Source organism: Dunckerocampus dactyliophorus, chromosome 3, assembly GCF_027744805.1.
Source record: "Dunckerocampus dactyliophorus isolate RoL2022-P2 chromosome 3, RoL_Ddac_1.1, whole genome shotgun sequence".
Lineage (NCBI taxonomy): Eukaryota > Metazoa > Chordata > Actinopteri > Syngnathiformes > Syngnathidae > Dunckerocampus > Dunckerocampus dactyliophorus.
This window is the reverse complement of record NC_072821.1, coordinates 20778318-20796442: the sequence shown is the minus strand read 5'-3', so window position 1 is coordinate 20796442 and position 18125 is coordinate 20778318. Positions and strand designations below refer to the sequence as shown.

At 43.9% G+C, this 18125-nt stretch overlaps 3 protein-coding genes across 3 annotated transcripts in view; 1 reads left to right on the top strand and 2 right to left on the bottom strand.

Annotated features, from left to right (window-relative positions):
* The window catches only part of cdh16 (cadherin 16, KSP-cadherin), a 34256-nt gene extending 24357 nt beyond the window's left edge, over nt 1-9899 (bottom strand). Inside the window, exons 1-6 of the mRNA XM_054770897.1 lie at nt 9855-9899; nt 9656-9751; nt 8187-8321; nt 7337-7466; nt 1593-1751; nt 333-529 (exon numbers count right to left, since the gene is read on the bottom strand). Of these exons, the coding sequence (XP_054626872.1) occupies nt 333-529; nt 1593-1751; nt 7337-7466; nt 8187-8321; nt 9656-9751; nt 9855-9899 (762 nt within the window). The remainder of the gene's footprint in view (nt 1-332; nt 530-1592; nt 1752-7336; nt 7467-8186; nt 8322-9655; nt 9752-9854) is intronic.
* A 538-nt stretch (nt 9900-10437) lies between these two features.
* On the bottom strand, nt 10438-13206 carry rrad (Ras-related associated with diabetes). The gene is made up of 5 exons (XM_054771864.1): nt 13076-13206; nt 12575-12968; nt 11830-11903; nt 11522-11726; nt 10438-11343 (listed from the first exon to the last, which is right to left on the bottom strand). Exons 2-5 carry the CDS (start codon nt 12945-12947, stop codon nt 11066-11068), a joined length of 930 nt encoding a protein of 309 aa, XP_054627839.1. The 5' UTR covers nt 12948-12968; nt 13076-13206; the 3' UTR covers nt 10438-11065.
* A 1845-nt stretch (nt 13207-15051) lies between these two features.
* Nucleotides 15052-16999, top strand: LOC129179048 (ATP synthase F(0) complex subunit C3, mitochondrial-like). The gene is made up of 5 exons (XM_054771865.1): nt 15052-15124; nt 15381-15472; nt 16028-16099; nt 16217-16416; nt 16632-16999. The coding sequence occupies exons 2-5, from the start codon at nt 15434-15436 to the stop codon at nt 16744-16746; spliced, it is 426 nt and encodes a 141-aa protein (XP_054627840.1). The 5' UTR covers nt 15052-15124; nt 15381-15433; the 3' UTR covers nt 16747-16999.
* Nucleotides 17000-18125: the final 1126 nt, after the last annotated feature.

The window sequence follows — 18125 nt, the reverse complement described above, 5'->3', positions numbered from 1 at the left end:
GGGCAAGTGAGGGATAATGGGAGTTAAAGTGACTCAGTCAGGATGTAGCCTGAAAGGATCCATGGCATTTCAACAGCATCAATAATTCAGTATTTGGTCATTTAGGAGGACCCGAGAGGCCCTAAAAACAGCAACCGGCAATGTGATGCCACTTTACTCTGTTCAGGTTATTGACAGTTTGTTTCATTGTAACACAATATCATAGATGGAACAGCATAAACTCTCTATTCTAAAGTAGTTTCTCCATTTTGTGGTCAAATTGGGAAAATAACAATAGCGTAAATGTGGCAGCATTTTATTTGTTTCCAGTGTATCAGAGTCAACAGGCTCACCTGGGAGATTGGGATGGGATAAGGGCCCGGGAGGTTCTCCTGCAGTCGTACGGGATCAGGCGATGCCCAAGTATTCCCAGTCACCTCAACGGTAACAATGCCGGTGGTAAAGAATGCATTCGATTTCCCAGCCATGTCCTTCACCATCACTGACAGTTTATATCTGCCGCACATCTCAGGGTCCAGTGTTGATGCTCCTGGTGAGGGTGCAAGCACATTTCAATACACCATGACACTATACAGTATATTTTTCACTCAAAGTTATCCGCGTCCTGTATTTCTCATTTAATACCCGACTGACAACAGAATACTGTCATTATTTTGAGTAATTTGACCTTTGACTACAGCTATGACGGACAGACATGTCTGGGTGGTTAAGAAAGTGCTCTGTGAACGTACATACTGTAAGGTTGTGATTCGGCCAGCGTAGGTATGTAGACGAGAAAGTTAATGAATGCACACCCCTCTCCCTGCATCCCATCCATTGTCACCACTGAAATATCATTGAACAATGTTCTAACAGTTGAACAAGCAGCTAACAGTTGCTCCCTAGGCTCTGGAGAAGCCGCTCCGGTGTGCAACAAACGTGTAATTACAACTGTACAGTATGTACCCCATGGGGTGTCCTAATTTTTTCACTATATACATATGACAACATACATTTGTTTGTGTAACATGACTGTTCTACTCTACTAATCGCTGTACACAATAGGGTGAACATTTGGGAAAACATGCACCCGTACTGTGTTGCTTGTGCTATTATTTGTCTGACAAATACACCACATGGTAACGCTTACATTAAAACCCAAAGCCTGACCCCATAGGTTTGTTTGACTTAAAACTTCACCATAATGTGCACACCTTTAGGAGATTGTCTGAAATTTTGTGTGAGATTGGGTAAAAAATATGACCACCCTCCAGTTTCTATGCTGCTCATCCTCACTAGGGTTGTGGGGGTGTGCTGGAGTCTATCCAGCTGACTTCGGGCGAGAGGCGGGGCACACCATGGACTGGTAAAACATGGCCAGCATCAACCAAAATATACAGGTATTTGCTTATCAACTATGGCTCTTAAGTCATTGACCGTTCATTTAATTATTATAAAACGGAGAATATCTGCCATTTGTGGCCCCATGGTGTGTGCTAATTTGTTCACATGACTGTAACTGTAACCATACAACATGTAAGTACAAATATTACGTCTATTCTTTGTTGTTATCAACAAAGGGAACTTTCAAGCAGTGCCAACACAGGACTGACCATCCTCGGTGAGGGAAACCTCTCCAGTGATAGAGTCAATGAAGAACATTTGAGGGGAGGGGATTCTGGGTGTCTGCTCCATCAGGCGGAAACGTAGCTCAGCATGGGCAGTTTTGCGGTCATCACGGTCCAGCGCCTCCACCTGCATGAAGGGTATCCCTGAGAGACACATGTTGTATTGGTACTATGTGACAAAAAGATTTATTTTCACCATCCTCAGCCCTTTCTACGACATACACAGGTTAACCAAAATGCTAGCATGAAATATATGAGATTACATATATTTATAAATAGGGTTGGGTATCATTTACATATTATCCAAAGCCGGTGCAAATCTGTACTTTTGAAGCTGTGCTTTTTTATTTTTGACTAGAAAGAACGTACATGGCAAGAGGTCTGCTGTACTACAGTTTTGACCTATTTTGGTGCTTTCTTGACTACACTTCGGGAACACAAGAACTCATACAGGCTCATACAGGCAAGAGGTACAGATTCTTTGAAATAAATGAGTTACACTGCTGACACCTGTTAACAAGCCAAGCTAACCGGCTAACTGCTGAAGTTAGCAACAATGCCAAACAAAAAGCAAAATGATACCGGTCCTGGAAATCAGGTTCTAAAATCAGAAAGAAGGCCATTCTGGAGGATGGATGAGGAGGATTTGTAATTAGATGGCACCTAGAAGCTGTATGCATGTTCGAAATAAATTAAACCATAACCATAAACAGTGCCCGAACTGGCACAGGAAAACATTAATTTTAGCACAAAAACATTTTTGTGACATGCAAGTTGAACAGAATAGTAATTTAAATACTTCCATCCATCCATCCATCTTCTTCTGCTTATCCGAGGTTGGGTCGCTGGGGCAGCAGCCTAAGCAGGGAAGCCCAGAATTCCCTCTCCCCGGCTACTTTGTCCATCTTCTCCCGATGGATCCCGAGGCGTTCTCAGGCCAGTTGAGACAGTCTCTCCAATGTGTCCTGGGTCTTCCCAGAGGCCTCCTCCCGGTCGGACATGCCCTTAACACCTCGCCGGGGAGGCATCCAGGAGGCATCCTCAATCTTCTCCTTTCGTCACTACCCAAAGCTCATGACCATAGGTGAGGATAGAAACGTAGATCGACTGGTAAATTGTGAGCTTTGCTTTTTGCCTCAACTCCCTCTTCACCACAACTGACCGATGCAGAGTTTGCATTACTGCAGACGCCGCACCTATCCGCCTGTCAATCTTGCGTTCCATCCTCCCCTCACTCGTGAACAAGACCTTGAGGTGCTTAAACTTCTCCACTTGGTGCAGGATCTCATCCCCAAACCGGAGATGGCACGCCACCCTTTTCTGGGCGAGAACTATGAACTTGGAGGTGCTGATTCTCATCCCAGCCGCTTCACACTTCACACTGCAGAACTGATCCTGTAAGAGTGGAAGATCATGGCCCGATGCAGCCAGCAGGACCTCATCATCTGCAGAAAGCAGAGACCCAATCCTGCAGCCACCAAACCGGATCCCCTCAGTGCCCTACACCTACAAATTCTGGATTTTTGCCGGCAATGCGGACCAAGCTCTGACACCGGTCATACAGGGAGAGAACCGCCTGAATTAGGTGGTCCCATTCCCACAGACTTCTTTGAGGATGAAGGTTGAATTCCTTTCCAAAGTCCACAAAGCACATATGGACTGGTTGTGCAAACTCCCATGCATTCTCAAGGACCCTTATGAGAGTGTCAAGTTGGTCCACAGTTCCATGACCAGGACGAAAACCACACTGCTCCTCCTGAATGCGAGATTCAACTATTGGGTAGATCCTCCTCTTCAGAACCCCTGAATAGACCTTACCAAGAAGGCTCACAAGTGTGATCCCACAATAGTTGGAACACACCCTCTGGTCCCCCTTCTCAAAAAGGGGTACCACCTCCCCGGTCTGCAAATCCAGAGGCACCACCTTTGATGTCCACCTGATGCTGTGAAGTCGTGTGAACCAAGACACCCCCACAGCATCCAGGGCCTTAAGGAACTCCGGGAGGATCTTATCCACCCCCGGAGCCCTGCCACTGAGGAGCTTTTTGAACACCTTGGCAAGCCCAGCCCCAGAGATAGGGGGTCCCATCGTGGAAGCCTCAGGCACTGCTTCCTCACTGGAAGACATGTCGATGGGTTTGAGGAGGTCTTTTTAGTATTCTACCACCCCATCACCAGCATACAACGTTTACCGAGTACCATTTCCCCCTCATGAGATGGAAGATGGTGGTACCGAATCTCTTCTAAACCATCCGGAAGTCGTCTCTATGGCTTCCCCAAATTCATCCCATGTCCAAGTTTTTGCCGCCTGAATAATGGAGACACAGAACAAGGCATACTCGGACTCCCTCTGAACATGGTCAAAGCTCTCCCGGAGGTGGGAGTTGAAACTCCTTCTGACAGGGAAATCCCTTACCAGCAGACCCCCACAATGCGTTTGGGCCTGCCTGGTCTGACCAGCATCCTCCCCCACCATCGGAGCCAACTCACCACCAGGTGATGATCGATTGACAGCTCCACCCCTCTTTTCACCCAAGTGTCTAAAACATGTAAGTCCGATGACACGACCACAAAGTCAACATCAAACTGCGGTTTGTGATGGACAATCTGTGATGAGCACAGAAATCCAATAACAAAGCACTGCTCTGGTTCAGATCTGGGGGACCATAACTTCCAGTCACGCCTTTCCAGATCTTACTGTAGCAGCCAATATGAGCGTTGAGCCTGGTCGCAAAAAGAATTGCCATCTCCACCCATTACCTCTCACTGCTGGCAACACCAGAGTGGAATAAAGTCCAGCCTCTTTAGAGAAGAGGTTCCAGAGCCCTTGCTGTGCATTGAGGTGAGTCCGACTATATCTAGCAGGGACTTCTCCACGTCGTGCACCAGCTCAGGGTCCTTCCGCACCAGAGACATGACAAATTATGTACCAAGAGCTAGCTTGTCGCCTCTTCTGGCTGTGCATGGGTGCAGACCTGGCCACCAGACGCTGCAGGTAATTTAAATACTTAAATAATATAAATAAAATGATAAGTAATAAAATTCACCAATATGAAATCAAATTCACAATAAATTGTCATAATTATCACAATAAAACCAGCAGAAATACAGAACACAAAGAATATTAAAAAATGATTTAACAGTACTTTAAGTGCATATATTCCACTATTTAAGTGCACAGTTGGAGCAGAAATTGATAATTGATACACAATTATGGCTATATTAGACTACCATTAATCCGGCATGCAAGAGTTGTGTACTAATTTAGCAAAATCAAGTTTGTGTAACAACATGCTTGTGTTGTAATGTTGATGTTCAGAATTCTGGTGTTGCTTGCTGAGTGTTGTGTTGCTCGTGTGGACAATGACGGAGTAACGTGTGTGCGAGTTTGAGCACTGCTGTTGGCATGTTAAGGTCGGCAAGAAACTTGAAAAAGACTGTCAGAGACTGTAGGCTTCTGTTGGATGGTACATTACTTACAAGATATTGCTCATACAATATCTGTTACGTCTTGCCTTGTTAGTGTTGTGACGCGACCACAGGATGCAGAGAGATTCCACCTGATCGCAGGTAAAAAGTGTTTATTTAATAATGAATGGTGCTGTGCAGCGTCAGGGATCCAACAATCAGCAGAAACTAACGCAAACAAGAATAATGCTCCAACACCCGACAGACGCCAAAGGCTCAACTAAATAATCAAACACAAATGAGTGGCAGGTGCGATGGAACATATACATAAAGCAGGCAGAAAACAGCACAAGCAAAACGAGAAGAGCAACAAAACAAGAGCATAAAACCAGAATTAAGGCAGTGACTAATAGTGAAACTAAACAAACTCTCACACAGACTACGATGCAGAGCCTGTCAGTACCCCTCCCAAGGATGGATCCCAGATGTTGGACAATCCAATGTAGAAAAAAAACCCAGCAGGACCCCTCCGGGAGGCGTCCGGGACGGTAAGCCCGGCGGAACCAGCAGGACCCCTTTGGGGGACGGCCGGAACGGCCAGGACACCATGCCCGGCGAAGCTGGAGGGACTCCTCCGGTGGGCGGCTTGGGCTCCATGTGCGGCAGAGCTGGTAGGACGCCTCTGGGACACGGCCGCATCTTTGGGACACGGCCGCATCTTTGGGACACCCCTAGGTGACTGAAGAAGAGGAACTTGAAGCCGGATGGCCGCAGGTCATGCGCCATTGCCGCAGGAAAGCTGGTGAGCATCTTGGGCTGGTGTGGAGCCGGGAGAGGCACTGATGGTGGCAGGCGAATGGACTGAACCAGGACAAGAACCCCAGGCAAACCCCAGGTTAGTGTGTGGGAGACGCCAGGACAGGAACTCCAGGCGGAGTATGCTGGCGTGAGGAGAATGCTGGAACAGGAATTCCAGGCAAAGCAGGCTGGTGTGTTGGCTGAGCCTGGACAGGAACTGAAGAAGGAGCAGGCTGATGCGTGGACTGAGCCTGGACAGGAATTGAAGACGGAGCAGGCTGATGTGTGGGCTGAACCTGGACAGGAACTGAAGACGGAGCAGAAGCAGGAGGCTGATGTGATGCCGAAGAAGCAGCACAAGAAGAGGGCTGTGCTTCTTGGCTTGCTGCAGCGAGTCCCGCGTTTGACTTGAAGGTAGAGGACCAAGCTATGCATCTTGGATAAGTGCAGCGAGCCCTGCATCCTGACTTGAAGGCGGAGGACAAGGAAGTGCGTCTTGCATAGCTACAGTGAGCCCTCTTTCTTGACTTGAATGTGGGGGACCAAGCTGTGCATCTTGGCTAGCTGCAGCGAGCCCTGCGTCCTGACATGAGGAGTGGGCTGTGTGTCACCAGTTGCACAGCTGATCCCCTTCCAGACGACGTTCTCAGCCAAAACTGGGATCAAGGACTTCGCCTTGGCATGTCGTGGAGAGAGGGAGGGAAGGTTGCACCTTTGGACACCGAGGAGACCTCTCTCGAGCCGAGGTGTGCGCTTGTGCCGTGGCCGAGCAAACGTGTGATGGGCGGGTCTAGGATAAATCAATTCCCTGGGAACCAGCTTGCCTTTCGGGGCCCCACACCATTGTCTCCAAGCGCCTTCACCGTATACTGCATGCACTGTGTTGTGGTGCGACTCCAGGATGCAGAGAGATTTGACCCAATTGCAGGTAAAAGTATGTATTTAATAATGAATGGCTGCCATGCAGCAGCAGGGATCAGCAGAAAGAACGCAAACAAGAATAATGCTGCAACACCCGACAGACGACAAACGCTCAACTAAATAATCACACATAAATGAGAGGGACGTGCTTTGGAAAGTAAACGTAAAGCAGGCAGAAAACAGCACAGGGAAATCAGGCAGAACTGCAAAATAAGAGCATAAACCCAGGAACTAAGACGTGAAAGTTAAACTAAAGAGCGTGACAATATCACCTTCAAGCACTGGTTGCAGGTGGCTGAGTCTACATTCATTTAGCACGGAAATGAGGCACTGATAACTACCAAGTTGTTTGGTCTGGTTACTACTCTTTACATCGGCACTGGTGTCATTATGATACATCATCATATTTTATTTTGTAAACCTTGTGAGGACCAAGTAAGAGCTATTACATACATTTGAGAGATCTGCGCTCATTCTAGTTGAAGTATATCTTCAGTGAGTCAGGTACATACTTCTTTTGTATATAATAACATTTTATTACCATTTGGGTTATTGGGTTTCTTTTTACCATGATCGAGATGAGCCTTGTGAAGCTCTCTTACCTTTGAGAAGCCCAAGCTGCACGCTGCCTCTCATGCTCTCCTGAATGAAAGTGGGCACATTGTCGTTCTTGTCGATGACGCACACTTCGACCGTGAACCTCTGCCGTTGCCCTGATGTTCTGAAAGATACCTTGTGAGACACACACACACACACACTTATCAAATGTAATTTATATATTAATAATGGGTGAAGAATTCTTCATATATTCCTAAAGCCCCGTAAGCAAGGTAAGGAATTGTTTCTGCAAAGATTAAGGGAAACAACGATGTAGAAATGTTAGCATAACATTTCCACTTGTTGACTGAACAGCCACTTCTGCCACAATTGCTCTGACATTTTCTATGCTGCTGAAGGGACGTTTTCATACAGTAGTATGCAATAGGGTGATCCTAAAGCCAGTATTCCTACTTGCTTTGGTATTAGCATTGCTCAGTATTATAATGTATATTATAATGTGTAAATCACCCACATTGTGCCATTGATTTAGTCATATTTCCTTTACATTTCTGAGGGAATTGCAATTGTTGTCTGCAAGGACTTGGACACAAGTAAATTGCAAGTAGTTGATGGATTAGGTTGAAAAAGCCCTTGAGCAAGTCCACCACCCCTGGTCTCAACTCAGGAATACCGTTTGTGTGCCCCATCACTGGTCTGGGTCGCTCCTCTTCTGTGTGGTGTCATGCGTGCCGCACAATACACATACAGCAGAGTGAAAATGTGATTTACAGTTAGCTCTTCAAATTAGTTGAATGATTTGAATGCTATTATACAACATGATATTGGTTGAGTTGAAGTTGTATGATGTGTGATACTGCACAAAGAACTGCTACATAATGCATTCATGGATACCTGCAGTGAGTAAGACGGCTGCTTCTCTCGGTCCAGTGGTTTCAGAGCATAAAGGAACTGAGCGTCCACTCCAAATATACCTTCATCGTCCCCTGTTACCACTAAGTCGCTGTAATTGCCTGTCAGGCTGTGAAGCTGCAGAGCACACAACGTTAGTTTAAAAAGCAAACTGCTTGCAGCTGATAAATAAAATAATCATATCTTTATTTGAAAATTATAACATGTGTTTGCTTTGTCCAGTGGATGAGATTGTCATGTTAAATAAAGCAGAACACAACATGATGCCGATCAGATGTGTTGGCGAAACCCGTGGTTTCTTAGGTTAAGATATATTTGTAAGGCATTTAAAACATAAAGCGGGAGAACTGATGTGCAGACTACCACTAAGAGCATTTAAACATCATGTAATTATTATGCCTGTTCCATTTATAAAACACCAAGTGGGGTTGTTATCCAACATCTCCATTCTATTTGAAGCGTTGATGACACTGAATGTGACACAAAGAGCGAAGATGTTTTATGTATCAAGAAAGCACAATGCAACCAATGAAAGAGGCATTTTAGTGACATTTATGAAGAAAATATTGCCTGCTGACCAGCTGGATTGAATGAAGAAGACGAGTCTGACGTCTGAAAAGCAATTGTGAGCGCAACTATTATAGTCAGAGGATGACGACAGCATGTGCACTCATCTTAAACCTTGAGTGCAGACTGAGGAAAGAAAGACTGTCGCCTTCATAGCTGATACACTACAGTATTATTTGATTTGATGGAAGCCAGAAGCCAGTATATATTATAAGCTCTGCTGGTAGCAATGTTCTTATACTTTATGTTGACAACTATATTTATACATTCTGTGAACAAGGACACAGACTTTTATCTTCATTGCTGTGCAAAATACTGAAGTGGTGCATGTTAATCATCACTCTCATCATATGCATACCTGTTGATCTAACATGATCCAGTTCATATACTATATATAAAGATAATAAAGCACCGTTTTTTATGTATAATTTAACAATATGTTTGTTGGTGCAGTTTTACTGCAGTAGAAGTGTACTCCATCACACTGAGGGGTGTTTCTAATATTTTGTGTCTCTTTTGCTGTTAAATAGCCAAAGTATTATCAGAATTGGCTTTATTGGCGAAGTATGCTTGCACAAACAAGGAATTTGAATTTGATTAAATTATAAATAATTATTTAGGATTATTAAAAAGATTTGCCAGTTTAGTAATTAATGTACAATATTAAAGCAGACTGTTCATTCATACATTGGATTGTAGAGGTGTACAATTTCAGTCAGCTATTTTGTGTGTGTGTGTGTGTGTGTGTGTGTTTGGGAATTGCAGATGTTTGTTCTCTGCATCCTCTCTCAAAAATGGGGAAAAATAGCAACTGTGCATATCTACTTATCTATGAATAAAGCACTTTTGGTGTTGATAGATTGCGAACAAGAAAATGGTCTTACCTTGGCTAAATACCATGGGAAAATGCCATCATAGTTCTCAGGAACACCTATTTTAACATTAGCTCCCAAGCAAGATGCAAATATGTTCACCACCACCTGTAAAACAGCAAGATAACAGTTTTTCCACTTTTTTCCACCTAGTCCTCTCACCACATGGTAGAACCTAATATTTCATGATAAATTGAGATAAGCGTCTTACTGTGACAGCAAAAATGAGCAGAGGTCCAGCCTTGCAGTCAGCCATGACTACCTGCAAATGTCACAATATTTCAGACCCAGGGCTCAACACAATGTCCCTCTTGTTACTCAATCACAAGCATGAAATTCTTTCCAATTGATATGGTTGGCAGCCTGCATTCAAATATGTAACCTATGAAACTTTAAAGTCTAAAGACCTAAGTGAGACAAATTTGATTTGAAGCAAAAACATTCCAGTTGGAATGAAAGCAGAAACGTCTATCAAATGTGTTTTAAGTAGCATTCTGGCTCATTTTCAAAGGAATTTAGTTGTTGTATCCTACCTTCTCCGAATGATGAGTGTGATCCCTTTGCGAGGTGTGAGCAGAGTTTAAATTGGCTGGAAAAAATTGCGTTCTTGTACTCCTTCAGTGGATTAATGGTTAACGTCTCCAAAAAAACATGCTTAACTACCATGTTTCCTGCCTGTAAAACCAAAGCCAGAGCACCACCATTCCTCTGATAGGCTCAAATGAATATTCAACAGGATGCAAATCACTTGATTTCTGTGAACCAAAGCAAATTGTTCTCGCTTCAATCAAAACAAGAGACGGTGTTTTGTTTTTATGTCAGATTTATTGAAAAACTGAAATGATGAAAACAAAACAAAAAAAAAATGTCTACAAGACAAATATAACTTATTGCTTCACAAACTGAGCTTAGAAGTGTTAAACAACAACTGACAACATTTCTCTTTGAGCTGTGGCTTCATTGAACTTGGCTGAGGCACGAACCTGCGTACCACCTTTCAAGTACAGTATACGCGACTCCACTACAATGTATTGTGATGCTTTATGTCCTTGAGCATAATGAGATGTATGTATGTTGCATTCAGCATCATTCATGTCACAATTTATACATCGGTCCCTTCCATTAAAAAAGGAAAGGCAATCTTTGCAACCGATTGGGAAAAAAGCAACGCTTTTGTGGATTTGTCACACAACTGACCATATCATATTTCAAATAAATATGCAAAGCTTCATGCATGCGAACGCCATGATATGACAAGTGATGTCAGTCTTCTATTAATCAAGTCTTCACTTTTGGTGTCTGAAAATTAAAAATATATATTTGTACAGCTCTATTAGTCCGTTAGTGTTCAAATTAAAAAACACACAGCGTTGGGTCTTCAGAGGCCAAAGAAAATAATAGTCCTTGAGTCACATCTGGTTCTCAGAGAACTGTGAGGTCATGACAGGACTTGGACTTTTGCCTAAAAGCCATCTTCTTGTTCTTGCGTGCTACTATGCGGCCCAGAAATCTTTTGGCTTTCTTGCTGATGCTCTCTCGCCGCCTGCAGTTAGCCATGCGCCGAGCATTCTCCTCCTTGCTGTCCTTCCTCAGGCGGATTTGTCTGACGATGCCCTCAAACAGGTGCTGCACGTTGTGGTGAAGGGAGGCTGACGTCTCGATGAACTTGCAGTCGAACACCACTGCACAAGCACTTCCCTCTGAAGAGAATGAAGGAAGTGTTAATTCTCTGAGAAGATGAACACTGACATTTTTCACATTTACTCTGAAGAAACGATGATATTAAGCCAGATTTGATCACAAACGCCTCAAATACTAGATGCTTATTGACATTTCTTTGAATAATGCCTTACGGAAGGTTAAATGACTCTGACTTACCATCTACTGACACTTCTCTGGACCTCACCAGGTCACTCTTGTTGCCCACAAGGATTATCGGAATATCTTCAGATTGTCTGGCTCTGCGCAGCTGAATCCGCAGCTCTGATGCCTTCTCGAAGCTTGATTTGTCCGTCACTGAGTACACAATGATGTAGGCGTCGCCCATCCTCATACACTGCTCCTTTAGCCACTGGCTGTTATCCTTCATAGAAAACAACAGTCCAATTGTCAGCTTCATACATGATTAAATGTGTGATGCATTTACTGTATGTGATGTGATATCAACATGTATACATGAACCTCACCTGTTCCCATATGTCATACAGCATAATAGCCGCTTCTTCCTCATCGACCATAATGGATCTGTCATACGTGTTTCCTGAGGGAGGAAATAAGTAATATGTTACACAAAAATAATCAATTCATGTCAGCACATTTCATCTTCTTGCAGTGTGCATTTTTGAGATGATCACCTCAGCCATCACACTGGCAGGGATGTCCAAACCCTTTCCACAGATCAAATAATATTTTTATATATTTATTACTATTTGTAAAAAAAAATTGTATCGATATTTCAGCCTTTTCTCTTGAAATTGTGCCTTTTTGCACTATTTTCCCATTTTTGCTGGGATTTTTTGGCTTCATTTCCCCCCACAATGTGCCACAGGCCAATATCAAACAAACCCTGGACCACACTTTGGACATCCCTGATCACTAGTCTAGTACAACATATTTTTTCTTAGTGTTATGTTATTCGATTTGTGTGTGACAGCAGACTGCAGCGCTGGTGGCTGGGTGGAGATGGAAATAGCAATAATCAATACATGCACACTCTTGCGTGCAGCAATAAGAAGCCAATCCACCGCCGATTCACACAGCTGTTATAGCTACAAAAATAGAAGGTGGCCGTTTTCTTTTGGTTTTGTACCTCATACGAGATAAGGCACAGCCCAAAAATGAATATACAGTGGCATGACTAATTGACCTTTGTGCAGGTGACACATGCTGTGTAATGGATGATGACTCATCGTCTGCATCCCCATCATTTACCTGCTTCATCGGCATCGTGACCAGCATCCTCCAGTCCTCCAAAGACGCGTGCCAGGCTCGACTTCCCTACTCCGTGCTCCCCGAGGAGAACTACTTTGTACACTTGCGAGTCAGCCTCGCTGCCGGTGGAGATGACCGAGTCCGAGGAGTCAGAGGCACAACTGCCCCGGTGCTGCTCGTTCGGGGAGTAGGTGCAGCGTAGAAGCTTGGACAGCTCGTCGCTTTGTCCGCTTTGAGGCACGGTGGTGGCGTGCAGGTCCCGGTCGTCCACCGGCATGCTTCTCCTATGCAAGTTGGCCATGTTCATAGGGAAGGGCGTGCTGCCTCTCCTCTTGTCCATGTTTCGCAATCTGTCGCTCTTGTTCAAAGTCATTGTGCTTCAAAAACAGAGGACCTGTGGACACATGGCGCATATGTCTTATTGGTGTGATCTGGTACCACAGTGTGATTTCATATCATTTCATAAAATCTTAACTCGAACACGAATATCAAATCACTTACTGGGTGCTGCCAAAAAAATCCAGCGAAGTCAGGTCCAGTAATCCCTCAGTGGTTGTAGTAGCTCTAAAGTGCCTTTGCTCCAGCCACACTACCATTTATACAGAAGAGGGTGTGACGTCAGAGGGAATCGCGGCTCATGCTTATTGTAGTGGTGCGTCATGGCGACATGGGGGTGGGGGTGGGGGTGACTGGAAGAGCGAAGGAATCTCCCTTCCGCAAAGCCAAATGGAGCATCCTCCTCCTCCGTGCATCTTTGTGAAGGGGAAGCCCACTAAAAGCTAGAGTGGTATGAATATTTAATTTGGGAGTTAAATTTAGAGACGCTGAGAGGCATATCCTCATATTGAATGGTAGTCTGGCAATCTACACAACCAAATGTGTGAGTGTGCATTCTTATAGATTCTGCATGGATGCAATGCAGTCTATGTACAGTATATCAATGTTGTGGGTGAATGATGAACTGAATGATGCTTCCAGTTCAAGTCAGCACGATGGAGTTCAACTCAGTCTGCTAAATGAAGCTGTAAAATGCAGGTGCATCTCAATAAATCTTCGAAAATTTCATTTATTTCAGTAGTTCAAACAAGGCCGCCCATTTTGCGCAAGGGGGCGCATTCTTGCCAAATGTTCAAAGGATGCGCATTGCTGCTCTGAGGAATAGCGCACCAAGTCAACCCAAGGCAGGAGAGAAAAAATACAATTTTGCATAAGACCGCAATTTGGCTAGGGGTGGCCCTGAGTTCAATTCAAGAGTATCTGCAAAAGTAAAGGGAAAGATTTACAGGACAAGAGTGAGACCAGCCCTCATGTGTGGTCTGGAGACGGCAGCTCTGCCCAACAGACAGGAGGCACAGCTGGAGATGATAGAGCTGAAGATGCTTAGACTTTCATTGGGAGTGACGAAGACAGACAGACAGGAATAGAAATGTGCAGATCAAACGAAAACAGCCGAAGTTCGACGTCTGGGAGACAAGGTCAGAGAGGCCAGATTGAGATGGTTTGGTCATGTGAAAAGGATTGCAATTACAGTATGTTTGTAGAAGGATATATTGGTAGAAGGATGCTGGAGATTGCCAGGGAAGAGAAGAAGAAGAGCAAGATGTGATTGGAGAGGAAATAATAATGGTTCTCAGACTTTTTACGCCAAGTACAACCTCACAAATATTTGGCTTTCCAGGTATCACTGTTTTTGGTAACTGTGTTTACCATCACACCACTCCAGCTTTGAATAAGTGGCTTGTACTCAGATAATTGGCTTGTGGCAGATGAGGTTAGTTAAACATTATTATTATTATTACTATTTACTCTGTTGTCCCTGTGTAACACAACATGGAGGTTATACCACCAGTGATGTTTCTACCACAGTTTAAGAATCAGTGATCTAGCTCAATGGTTCTTCACGAGTGAGGTGCGCATCTCTCTTGACCCTAAGACTTTAAGAACAGCAGCTTGAAAAAAATAAAGGCAAAACATTTGATTTAGAGTTCCTACAGCGACAGAGTAAACAGATTCTGGGGTGAGAAGATAACTAAAGAAAAAATTATCCATGTATTAAGGGAGGCCCCAACCGTGTTCTCACTGTGCCACACTTTGAAACCTCTTGCTCTAGCTCAGGTATACCTCATGTTTGGCCAGTAAAAGTACAGTACCTTTCCTCACACAAGGAATACGTCGCATGTTTGCACTGTTGGTTGAATGTTGCTGCCATCTGGTGAGCAAATGTTGTATTGCAGGTTCCCTCCAAAGTCCATTTATATATTGTTCAGCTAGGTGGTCATTGAATTCGGAAATTCCTGTTAATAACATTCGCAATTCATCTCATACACGTGCACAATCAAACTGAGATAGTACGTTGCATTAGAGTGCGAAGCGGCTTAAGTTGGCTTAGACATTAATAGGTCAAAATGGTATGTTCACTGTCGGTGCAGAACGCTGGTAACGCGCAGGCGTGAAGGCGGCAGAACTTCCAATAACCCCGGAAGTTAACTGCTTGAATGGGATATTACGCATGCGCAATCTTCTCGTGCGTTCGACCTCCACTTGTCACCGGTAAGGGTTTATCTCTGCTGTCGTTCTGCACGCTTTACAGCACAATTTGACTTTATGTCGCCTCTATGAATTGTATTTAAACAGAAATTTCTCCATTGTGTTCTAACTACCTTGTCGGCAGCGATCTTTTTAGTCGCAACCAACGACCTTATTGTGTGCGGCCACTCTTGTGACATGGTTTCGTCTTGTACGCTACCATCTGTGTCTCAATGGATGTTCACCTTGTGATGTTTCAAGTGTATTTGTGATTGAACAGACCTTGATCATCTTCAGCTGCCGTGGTTGACCTGACGAGGACGTCCTGTCGTGATGTATGCTTGTGCTAAGTTCGTTTCCACGCCCTCTCTGGTGAGGCTACACAAGTGGATGGAAATGACAAACTATACGCATGCATGACTCCTTCAATTACCATGGCAGCTCTTAGGGAGTACGTTTGGTATGTTAACACTTGTTCTGTAACTTGCTAACAGTGCTTCTCTGCTCCGTAGCTGCCCATGACCCTTTGGTAAAGAGTTAGCTTGTGATAACAAGGGCGTCTCGCTGGGTTCAACTAGTAAATACAAGAAACATGACATCTACATGGGAAATGTAGTACTTTTAGCAGACTTGGTTGACCTCTGCGTTAATAATAAATTAATTAATTAATAAATACCTTTTTAATAAATTAAGCTTGACTGAACATTTAACATTCATTAAAGATGCAATTCACATGCACGTGCACACTCAGATCCCACCGCATGCATCACAGGAGACATGGAGTGTTGCTGTGTTGTATAGGGCTTGCAAGATTGATATCTGATGCAGACCAAACAGTTGTAGAAGATAATGAAGGCTGTCAGTCTGTCGATCGGTTATTTTACTACAACACTGCTAAAATAATGACAATTTTCTCCATTCATTCAGGTCCGTGCTGGATCTCGGGCTCTTTACAGGCCACTGTCAGCGGCTGTAGTGTCGGATACTAAGAGGGCAGAGGTAAGAAGCCGCCTTTGCTGAAACACAATGTGTTAATGTCATCACAATACATTATTGGCGTTGTTTAATGAATGACATGTTACAGCAGCAAAGTTTTTGAATACTTTCCATTTTTAGACTGCTGCACTCCTGCCACCACATGGCATTGCTATCTCCCAGCAACAGGTGGCGCTGCGTTGGTTTCAGACAAGCGCAGTGAGCCGTGACATTGACACAGCCGCAAAGTTTATTGGTGCTGGAGCTGCCACTGTTGGAGTGGCTGGGTCCGGAGCCGGTATCGGGACCGTGTTCGGAAGCCTCATCATCGGCTATGCCAGGTATGCCGCCTCTTATCAATTCCAGCATTTTTTTTAAGGTGTATGCATATCCTCCAACCTAATGTCATGGGATAATCATTTTACTTGTAAGCAAAGTGTGGTGGGCTTTTTCCCTACTTTTTTTGCTACACCGAACAATTTAAAGACATACTGTACTATAATAAGTGTGCTGTATTTGTTGCTAGACTTAAAGTTTTCTTAATTGTTTTCAACAGGAACCCTTCACTGAAGCAGCAGCTGTTCTCCTATGCTATCCTGGGCTTTGCTCTGTCTGAGGCCATGGGTCTCTTCTGTCTGATGGTTGCGTTCCTCATTCTGTTTGCGATGTAACCCATTAAGGTGTCTACTGCCAGGGACACATCAAAATCATCAAGAAGGAGCAGTCGGGGCGCCCGTGAATGGTACCAGAACTTAATCTAAACATGGTGCTTAGTTGTCATCATCGATGTATGTAATGATTGTGAAATCACGTGATGTGTGGAATTTGGCAAACCATTTTTGATGGATTTTACTAGTATATTGTATATTTAATCAAATGTTTTTGTTAAAGACCTTACAAGAAAATTAAAAACATTTAATTCTGTGTGGACATTATAATTGGTGTTTTTAATCAGTGTCGCAACTGCTTAAAATTTATTTTAACAAATTCGAAAGCGATATTGACGGAGTACAAACTTGAATGAACTTTATTACTCCTTTCACCGGTTATTTATACTGTCAAGATATTCATCCATCCATCCGTTTTCTATACTGCTTCTCCTGATTAGGGTAGTGGGGGTATGCCGGAGCCTATCCCAGCTGACTCTGGGCGACAGGCGGGGTACACCCTGGACTGGTCGGTCAACACATTCAGTCAGAGGCAATTGTAATAGTCTGGGTACCTTTTATTTAACAATACCAAACAGTTAAAATGAACAGAATCAGCCAAATGCTCACAGTATGATATAATAGATACTTTATTGATGACGGCTTTACCGGTAAGAAGGAGGGAGGACACAAGATGAAAAAAGGTAAGCACTTAGATTTCATTAGACTGAGAACGTGAATGTCTGCACTGGTGAGTAAGAGTACTAATGACAAATAGTGCACGTGGGGATGACACTGGATAGTAGTTGGAAGGGAGATGAACCTTGAGGTTACAAAGGTAATACTGTAGTGTATATATATATATACTGTATATATATGCACTGCTCAAAAAAATTAGAGGAACACTTCAAAAACACATCAGATCTAAACTGGGGGAAAAAATGATCTTGAATATCATTCCTGATAAGTAGGTGATGTATTAGTAACAAAATGATGCCACATAATTTGATAGAAATGAAAATGCTCACCCTATAGAGGGGGGAAATCAAAGACACCCCAAAAATGAAAGTGAAAAAATGATGCAGCAGACTGGTCCATTTTGCCAAGATGTCATTGTAGCAACTCAAAATGATTCTCAGTAGTTTGTGTGGCCCCCACGTGCATGTACGCATGCCTGACAACGTCGGGGCATGCTCCTAATGAGACTACGGATGGTGTCCTGGGGGATCTCCTCCCAGATCTGGACCGGGGCATCACTGCGGTACCTGGATGCATGGAGGAGATTCCAGGAGACAGGTAGTTACTCCAGGAGAGCTGGACAGGGCCATAGAAGGTCCTTCAACCCTCAGCAGGATCGGTATCTGCTCCTTTGTGCAAGGAGGAACAGGATGAGCACTGCCAGA

Excerpts from the sequence above, each read along its gene's own strand:
- LOC129179048 (XM_054771865.1), top strand. The coding sequence starts at position 15,434 with ATGTATGCTTGTGCTAAGTTCGTTTCCACGCCCTCTCTG. Across the intron at positions 16,100-16,216 it reads CGGATACTAAGAGGGCAGAG|ACTGCTGCACTCCTGCCACC; the intron begins GTAAGAAGCCGC and ends TTCCATTTTTAG. Across the intron at positions 16,417-16,631 it reads CTCATCATCGGCTATGCCAG|GAACCCTTCACTGAAGCAGC; the intron begins GTATGCCGCCTC and ends TGTTTTCAACAG.
- rrad (XM_054771864.1), bottom strand. The coding sequence starts at position 12,947 with ATGACTTTGAACAAGAGCGACAGATTGCGAAACATGGACAAGAGGAGA. Across the intron at positions 11,904-12,574 it reads TCACGATGCCGATGAAGCAG|GAAACACGTATGACAGATCC; the intron begins GTAAATGATGGG and ends TTCCTCCCTCAG. Across the intron at positions 11,727-11,829 it reads TGTATGACATATGGGAACAG|GATAACAGCCAGTGGCTAAA; the intron begins GTGAGGTTCATG and ends TTTTCTATGAAG.